This window comes from Centroberyx affinis, unplaced genomic scaffold (assembly GCF_046629955.1).
Source record: "Centroberyx affinis isolate AG114_WGS23_722 - 3 ecotype Tasmania unplaced genomic scaffold, CSIRO-AGI_Caff_v1 ptg004580l_1, whole genome shotgun sequence".
In the NCBI taxonomy this organism is placed as follows: Eukaryota; Metazoa; Chordata; class Actinopteri; order Beryciformes; family Berycidae; genus Centroberyx; species Centroberyx affinis.
Window position 1 is genome coordinate 7,939 of NW_027282203.1, and position 9,591 is coordinate 17,529.

A 9,591-nucleotide genomic window follows, 5' to 3' on the forward strand; every position below is an offset into this window, starting at 1 on the left:
ATTGCATCCGTGCAGATAATTCTCATAAAGCTTGGCTAGCTGTTCTTTATTGGTTGCTAAGCCAACTCTTGTGGTAACCAGGGAGCTAGTAAGCAGTCTCTGTTGCTTTCTCCTGTTTTTTATCATTATGCATGTACACCACTTGGAAAAAAACTCTTCAGAAAATACATGAGGTGAAAAGTCATACAGAGGATATTAGAGGATATTCTTCATTGTGATTATGGTACTTTGGTGCTACTGACACTACAAGGCCTAGCAGGATCAATGTTGTACCTGTAATCCCAGTAAAGAACGCCCCCTTGGGTGCTATTTTCATATAAAATGGTAATTAAATGTTCTCAAATAGCTTGGCACAGAGGTTGAATCAAAATTTCAACTGTTTTTGGCACACATAATTTTTTGTGTGAGTGTGTAACCACAGACATATCATACATATATCATATGAATAGTGATATTTCAAAATGCAATTTCCACTTGTTAAAACAATCATTACCTGAAGTTCTTCAATTTCTCTAAAATATAGAGGATAAAGTTTATAAAAGTGTTATCATTTTAGTAACCAAGGATTTCTTTCCTTGAAAATGTACCATCATTTGTTAAAACACTACAGTACATATTAATTTTGGGGAAAAAAACCCCATCACAATCAATCTATATCTCTAAAATAGAAAAGATCCAAGATGTACCACTTTTTTAATTTAGTCAACTGAAGTCTTAAATTATCCATTATCCTTTAAATAGTACCATCATCTGTATACATTATGCGATATCAATAATTTTCTAAGCATGTTTCACTTTTTTCAGATGGATCAGAGGATATCTCATTTTGGAACAAAACTTTTCATATGATTTCTGTTTGCTTCGACAGTCAGATCTGTGCCACAAAGGGGGAAAAAAAAAACAATTTATATATCTATAATCAGATCTTTTGTTTCTGTGTGATTTCAGCTCCAGGTCTGGATCTTATCCTCTGTGCAGTGAGTCATGGTTTGCTAACAGTAAATCACCACAGATCTCCATAACATGCAGGCTGTTGTTCCTGAGATGTTGAAGCCCCTGTTACATTTCATCTGATGTGGTGAAAATATGATCTACTGTCTCCAGCTTAGGTCAGTCTGAGCACAGTTTTTTACTCAATTTTACAACACTTAGTTTAAGGAAGAAACATCAATTGATCATAAAAAGTGACAAAATGCACTGAAAAATCATCCTGAAACAGTGAAATGGCCAAAAGTAAAAACAAAAACAAAAAAAACATGGCAACTTCAAAATATGGAATAGCGCCCTGTCAGAGAGTGGTTACCAATGGTTATCCCGGGCATTAAGACAATGCCTAATATTGGTGCGGTGGTAGGGTGTAAAGGCTTTGCAGTCTCCTAGCAACCATGTCTGGTGCCATAATGGAGGTCCAGTGAAGAATTGGCTGTGCGAAAGTAATAACGAAGAAAAAGAGAGATGAAAAGATTGTTGTGCTGTGCGTGTAGGTCAATGCAATACTGTTAAGTATATAAGTTAAAGTAAAAGTTTATATTATGATAAAGTAGATTTGTTTCTAAATGTAGGTTACTGTGATAGTGAACTGTCTTGTCTTTAGCCCTAGTCTCTATTCCAGAACACTCTGAGTTGTAGCTTGAGAAGAGTCAGCTCAGTTAACTTAAACCAGTGATTCTCAACCTTTTTCATATCAAGGATCCCTAATTTAGTCCACATTAGAGCCACGGACCCCCCATTTGATCATATTTTTTCTAGCGGACCCAAATCTGAGAATATTTTTAATGTTAGATATGATTTTGTCCAGAACTCCATGACTGCCTGTATTGTAGGTAGAGAGATAACAGAGAGACTATGATCAAAACAGTCATTCTTTACATTCTCTAACTGTGTTAACTTCTTGTAAATGAAATAATGGTGAAGTTTAATAATTCATCAATTTGCTGGGGACTCCCTGGAACACCCTCAAGGACCCCTGGTGGTCCCCGGACCCCACGTTGAGAACCACTGCATTACATCACCTGAACGCCCTCTATATGCTATAAAATGGGGAATTTGATCCAGTAGGAAGAGGTGATGACATGGTGGTGTGCCCTTTGTCCTAGCATCATGCCTGTTCAAATTATGGCTGCACATACTCCCTCAGATAACTGACATCTAGCATCTGTCATATATGAAATAAAATTAGTTTTGTTGCTTTTTGTTTTGTGATATTCAGTGATGATTGTAATTGTGTCATAGATCATACATTCATCCGTCTCCTGCTTCCTCATATTTTTAAATTCCGTCCACAAATGAGCTGACGCCCCCGGAGATTAACTGATCACCAGAGAAAATACTTCCAAATGCAATTATCGTCAAGCTGGCAATAACTATGTTAATATCTCCGTTCGCTATTGATTTGCATCGTGGATGTACAGTATTTGTGTGAATTTATGCCTCTTCAAAAGTTTTGGATGCACTGCGCCCCTGCCCGTAACCACTGGCAACCGCTCTCCATATATTCTCTGACAGGAAATGGAGCTCAGCCACCATGGCACCCGGCCCAGAGTGAGTCTAGTTCAGTGGTTCTCAACCTTTTCGACTCACAGCCCCCAAAAATGAAGCAATTCCTGTAATTGCGATGCTTTGCGGAAGGCATGAACGTGCAGAATGATGAACTCTGACACGGAAAGGTTTATTTTCCCTTTTCAGGCTATTTTATTTAAAGTTGCACTGGGCAATTTCACACGTTGGTGGCCTCAAATGGCAGCGAGAGGTAACTTTGAAATGTAAGGACTTCAGTACCCAAAAATCATTTCATGTGATGTCTGAACTGCACAAAGCAGGCTCATGTTTACCAACCTGACCGGTCTGTGATGCTTTACACCAATGGAAACCAAAGAGACGAGAGAGGAAAAGATCTAACATCGGTGAGTCCAACTTTCTCTGCTGCTGTTTAGGAGACGGTTTTGGATTTCACTCTTAAAATGATGTTGAACTTTGGTAGTTCCTTGGGTTGTGTATCTTCCTCCATGATAAAACCCCAAAATTGGTGATTCTCTGTTATCTGTTGCACTGGGAGATGAGATTGGAGAATTGTGTTGTTTTTTTCTCTCTCTCCATTCACTGTCATTGTATGGAGGAACAGTCTGAAAATCACACTTCTAGAACAAAGCAGATTCATGTTGCTGAATTGTGTTTTAGTGAATCGCTTTCTTTACATTTATTCAGTTTGAACAAGACGTCACACCGAAATCCGGTCGGAGGAAACTTATGCCGATGGAATGAAGAGTAATTCACCATTCCATTCACCAGTAATTGTAAATAGCCAAAAAAAACCCAAAAGGTGGGAGACAGGACTTTGACAGAGCAGATTCTGCCAATATATAAAAAAATGTGTCTCTCGATTTCTTTCCACCTAATTACATGTATTGGTCTCGCAGCCCAACTTGGTGATTTAGGCTGATAAGACAGGTGTGTTTTTACATGTAAGTCTTGCATAGAGCGGCTTTAGTTAATGATTAGAAAAAGCCTAGCAATTATTAACTATTTCTGATAAAAATTGAATTTATCAGAAAGATGTTTTGGAACTGAGTGATCTTGTAACTGCACAAAATCATCCTGCACCCCCCCCACCCCACACCACCCCCCCCCACCAGGTTGAGAACCACTGATCTAGTTGACTGTCATCGTTGCACCATCTCAATCGGCCTCCGTTCAAATTCAAGACAGTGAGGAAAAATCTGCATTAGCACAAACTGAAAAGTACTAGCCATATACTGGTAGGATAGTAAAACGCCATTCTTGAAGTACTGAGAACAAGAAAATAAACAATACTGCATGAAGAATAAGAGTAAACTCCTACGTTTCTTGTCGCTCAGTGAATATGTTTACAGAGTATTCTGGCTGCTAACGCATATCCTGGATCAGATCATATTCAAGATAAGATTTGGATATTCATATCCTGGTATCCAGCCCCTATGAATCACAGTTTTCAGCTGAAAACTGTGATTCATAGGGGCTGGATACCAGGCTAGGATATTCATATTCAGATACTAAAATCCCTGTAGACATGAAAAACAGAAGATTAAGAATATTACCAGACACAGCAAGAACCAACAGGACTCAACAGGATGTGGTGTTCATGTACCTCAGTATCCCAGCTAATGTCAGCATATCACAGCTCTCATATTCAGGTCTCAACATGAGAGTTTATCCCTGTAATTGTAAATGGGATATGGCATTAACATTAACTATACTGGAATATGAATGTGCATGTAAAGGCACTCACTGTCGCTGCTCCAACTTCAGTGACCTGGAACTGAACCTGTGCTTTACAACAATGAAGCTCTGAGCTGAATCCCTTCCTCTCTCTGGGAGGCGTTCGCTGTGTAACACCAGTGACACACCTGCTACCCAACACCTTTCCTCCTTAATCCAAGCCAGACCTCCGCTCACCCTGGATTAACAGCCCAAGAGATCCTGTGCCTCTGTAGATGGCTGCTCTGTAAACGGTGCCTCTGCAAGGCTGTGATCACACAGGATGCGCTTTTCTCCTTTTGACAGCAACTTGCAGGCTATCTAATTAGCGTTCGCCTGCTAACCTGAAGAAACCTAGTTGGAAAGGGGATAATGGAGGATAACATCATTAAAAATAAAAATGGAGGTTAGTTAGGGCTGGGCAATATATCAATATTATATCGATATCGTGATATGAGACTAGATATCGTCTTAGATTTTGGATATCGTAATATCGTGATATAGCATAAGTGTTGTCTTTTCCTGGTTTTAAAGGCTGCATTACAGTAAAGTGATGTCATTTTCTGAATTTACCAGACTGTTATAGCTGTTCTATTATTTGCCTTTACCCACTTAGTCATTATATGCACATTACCGATGATTATTTATCAAAAATCTCATTGTGTAAATATTTTGTCAAAGCACCAATAGTCATCCCTACAATACTGTCGCGATATCGAGGTATTTGGTCAAAAATATTGTGATATTTGATTTTGTCCATATCGCCCGGCCCTAAGGTTAGTCCATTCTGAAAGCACCAAGAGTTTTATCATCTCATCCATGATGCTCAGTGCTGCTAAAACTGAAACGGGATCAACTTGGAGCGTTTAGGGGAATGCAACAAAATACGAGGCGCATAGTTTGAAAGGAGACGCACGTGTGCCGCAAACAAACCACTGACAGTAACTGAAAAAAGGCACAGGCTGTTTAAAGCGTCCTATGTGATTACGGCCTTTATCTCTGTCTCTCTGCAGCTCACTGGCTTTCCTCTTATCACCTCTCAGCTATCTTCACAACACCCTTCGACCCTCAAAAGTCTATCAAAGTAAAGGTGCTCGTAATTAAGCTGCCTGATTAAATAAATGTTTAATTTAATTCAAAAGTTTCATTTTAATAAATATGTACCCCCTTCTCCTCCACATTCCCCTTGATAACAGTGGAGGGAAATCTCTTTTTCAAGAAAGCACTGATCACGAGTCAAGTAGAAGGAAAAAGAGGTTGCACTTGTAAGTTAGCCTCTCTGGCTAATTTTGGCACATTTACAGTCATGTCATTTTCCAAATGATATAAACTCATAATCCAACAAAGTGTGAAGTGAAGAGGGAGCCATGTTTTTCTCCCTATAGTTTGGCTATTGACTTGTTGATTGTAGGATGATTTTTACATGTCAGTTATCTCTTTATCACAAGCAGCCACTCTGATGATCTTTGCCTGGTATACCATCAGCATTAGTTGTTGCCAATGGAGGAAGATCTACCAATCTGTTCTGCAGGGTAGCAGCCATCCTTCCAAGTTTTGAATGCACCAAGTTAGTAACCATCATTGAGAGGCTTTGAATCCACCAAGCTAGCAACCATTGTTCAGTAGCTGTGAATACACTGCCATTCAGAAATTTTGAATACATGCCCATTGAACAAAACATTTCCACCTTGATGAGATGTGAGTGCTAAAAAAAAGCTAATTCTCTGTATCCCCAGAGAAAAAGGTGGGCATCTTCTGTGTGCCTGCATGTGCAGTCCATTTAAATTACAGCATCACGCCTCATTTTGCCTCAAGGGACATGATAGAAATCTGGGGAAATAACCAGTCTGACATCATGGTGATCTGTGCCACAGTTTAACCCCCACTATGCATTTTAACAGGCAGTATCTCTGTTTGGCAGACCTAGAACTTTATATAAGAGTGTCTGGCTTCTCCACCAGTTTGAGCGCTTCGTGCATGCCGGCCGCCGACAGCTTCCGATTGATGTTCCTGTAGCGGCAGCGCAGCAGGTTGCTGTAGGTGGTCCTCAGATCACGGTTGAAAAAAGCATAGATAAATGGGTTAATGAGGGAGTTGGCGTACCCGAGCCACAGCAGAGTTCTCTCTAACCAGAGGGGGACGCAGCTGCACTCCACGCCGCAGACAAACGGCCTGGCGGTGGACACCAAGAAGAAGGGCAGCCAGCAGAAGCTGAAGGCGCCGACCACGATGCCCAGAGTGGCGGCCGCCTTCTGCTCCCGTTTGAAGATGGACTGATTTTTCCTCCTCCGGCGCTGGTGGTGCTCGCCGGTCTTTAGGAGGCGGGAGACGCGCGTGCTGCACTCCTCTTCCACTTCACGATGGAGCTTCAGCGCCGCCGACACGCAGTCCAAGCTCTCATCTTCTTCTGCGTCCTCCTCTTGTTCCACCTCCACCCCTTCTCCACTTCCTCCTCCTCCTGCTCCTCCTGGCTGCCGTGCCTCCTGCCCTCCTCTTCCTCCTCCTCCTCCTCCTCCTCGTGTTGCCACCCCTGCCCTTCCGTCCCGTTCCCTGGGGAAGCCGGTGATGGTGTGTTTGGCTGCGCTGAGTTTGGCCGCTCGGTAGATCCTGTAGTACATGATCAACATCACTGACATGGGGATATAGAACGCCACGGCCGTGGAGTAGACGGTGTAGCCGAAGTCCTGACTGATGAGGCAGACTCTGCCGTCGTTGACGTTCTGCGCCCAGCCGAACAGAGGGGGGAGGGTGATGGAGGCGGAGAGGAGCCACACCGACAGGATCATCTTGGCCATGCAGCAGCCGTTTTGACGGACAGGATAAGTCAGGGGTTTGGTGATGCCCAAGTACCTACAGAGAAACATACACCCAAATGAAAGATTTCATCAGCAGGCTGACAAAATCAATCCTATTTAATTTAGTCATTCCTAATTGTTTCTAGTTCAATACAATCCATCATTTTCTTGCCCGAGAACAAATGACGCTCTCTCCTCCCTCAGAACCACCATCAAGGTGCCCTTGAGCAAGGTGCTTAATACCCAACTGTGTTCGTACTGGGGAGCTCCCAGGTGGGAATGTGTTTAATTTTATGGAAGTGAGGCAGCAAGATGCTGAAAAAGAGCGTGTGTGCTCAGCAAACCTTTCCTTGTTAAATAAAGATTATAAATGCGGGTAGCTTGATCGGTACAGAACATAGTTGGGCCGATTTATGCTCACGCTCTGCAAAACTGAGCTGGATACATAGAGGGTAAGAAAAAGAATTGATATCAGATTTTCCACACAAGCTCACCAAGCTCATAAAGGCAGCTGGAGTTGACAAAATGATCATGGTTTAAAACAAGTTTCATCAACATTAGCCTGTTAAATCCATCAAATTAATAGAAGTTCACTCAGCAAGCACAGCAAAATGTGCAGAATAGGTGACTGATAAATAAGTAGAGTTGTAATGTACAACACATTACTCTAAACATTTTCATCTCTCCTTCAATTGAAGCAGTCTAACCGGACTATATTAGACAGAGCAGGGAAGGAGCCTGGCGGCAGGACGACCGAGTCGTTAGAGAACAGAACCGAGCCGAAAGGTCCAAGGTTCGATCCCCGCATCAGACCATTGTCGAAGTGTCCTTAAGAAAGACCCCGAGCCCCCGTCTTCCCCTGCGCTCTGCCTTCACTGGTGAAAAGCCTTTGTATGTGTGTCTAAGAGGGATAAGCGACGATACAAATCCCTTACTTCACTGCGTAAAATGGCGATGGAAGTTCTCTTAAAGATGTGGATATCAGATGTTGGCTTGAAAGAACAAAAGTATGGCTAAAATTAGTATAGGTTATTTCTTAAATAATTCAACTACATTTTGGAGAGTTTCATTCCAAATTTAATATGTGTAGGTACTGTGATAAAACGCTCATATAAAAGCAAAACTTTCTATTGAATATTAGTGACCTTAGCTGTCCTGGCTTCTTGTCCTCTGTGGTTTTCTAAATAATAAGCAATGAACTTCTGGTATAACCTAACATTTTTTTCCAAAATCGATATACTGCGTTTGGGAATAAAACCCTTCACTTTATTTAACGCGTAAAATCTCCAGACCGGCAAGTTCGCCTGGACACTCACCTGTCAATGCTGATTACGCACAGTGTCATGATGGACGCGGTGCAGCACATCACATCCATGGCGATAAAAACGTTACAGAAAAACTGACCGAATATCCACTGACCACCGATCAGGTCCGTTATACTGACGAACGGCATCACGGCCAGAGCCACCGACAGGTCCGCCATCGCCAGCGAAACGATCAGGTAGTTGGACGGCTGGCGCAGTTTCTTGACGAAACACACGGAGATGACCACCAATAAGTTCCCACAGATCGTGGACAGCGTGAGCATGGTGAGGACTCCGCCGATCAGGACTTTCTCCACCCGGCCGTAGCTCAGGATCTGCTCGCCGCACCGGGTCCCGTTCGTCTCCATGACCAGCGGCTGACTGGAGGTGGATGGAGAAGTCGCTGCTGCCGCTGCTGCTGCAGCCTCTGCGGCGTCCTGCGCAATCTTCAGTAGCCGGGGCGCAAGAGCCTCCGAGATCATCATGTTGGTGGAGCCCCCGGGATCTCCGCCACCGGCTCTCTCTTCTATCATGAACGGCCTCATGTTGCCACCGCCGAAGGTTCCGTTATTCGCTCCCACAACAACCATTCTGCTGCCTTTGGTTCCTTTTTATCCATGGACTTGGAGATCCGTCCGGTGGTGACATAAGCGCACAGATGTGCCGGTGTTGGTGTGAAAAATGATTAATCGCCTCCACAGTCTCCTCTTCGCGTAAACTACTCTGACATGCTCTCCTTCCCTTCATAAAGCCCCCACGCGTAATTCTTCTATTTTAGAGGCAGATTCGTCATTACGCACGTGGCGCGCCGCAGGCATATTCCCAAAATACCTGACCTATAAAGTACAATTTTATATTCTCTTTTCTACGGCCACCCTGGTCACCACACCTCCGCCTGATGTGCAGCTTTGATGGAAGATTAAAAACCGCAGTGCGCGCATATATATCACAAAAGTTGACGCGTGACGTCAAAAGGCATATTGGATAGCCTATAGGCTCTTGAATATTTAGAGTGCACACAAATCGTAGGCTGGAAGACGAACCGTGTGGGCCTGTTTGAAGTTCATTGAAGGCACGTGCAGTGAAAATGTTTTGGCAATATCGTTGCCTGGATAGAAAATTGTATCCAAGGATGGCCGTGCGTAATTGCGCAGAAGAAGAGAAGAGATGTTCTGGCCATTCCAAAGGTCTTTTTATATCAGCTGTTTTATGAAGCATATCCCCCTCCGCACGCACGCGCGCACGCACACACACACACA

General features: G+C 43.1%; 1 protein-coding gene across 1 annotated transcript; it reads right to left on the minus strand.

Moving 5' to 3' along the window:
• Positions 1-6,164: 6,164 nt before the first annotated feature.
• Positions 6,165-8,700, minus strand: LOC139665438 (5-hydroxytryptamine receptor 7-like). Its single transcript, XM_071544448.1, has 3 exons — positions 8,345-8,700; positions 6,762-7,083; positions 6,165-6,647 (listed from the first exon to the last, which is right to left on the minus strand). The coding sequence occupies exons 1-3, from the start codon at positions 8,698-8,700 to the stop codon at positions 6,165-6,167; spliced, it is 1,161 nt and encodes a 386-aa protein (XP_071400549.1).
• Between the last annotated feature and the right edge of the window lie 891 nt (positions 8,701-9,591).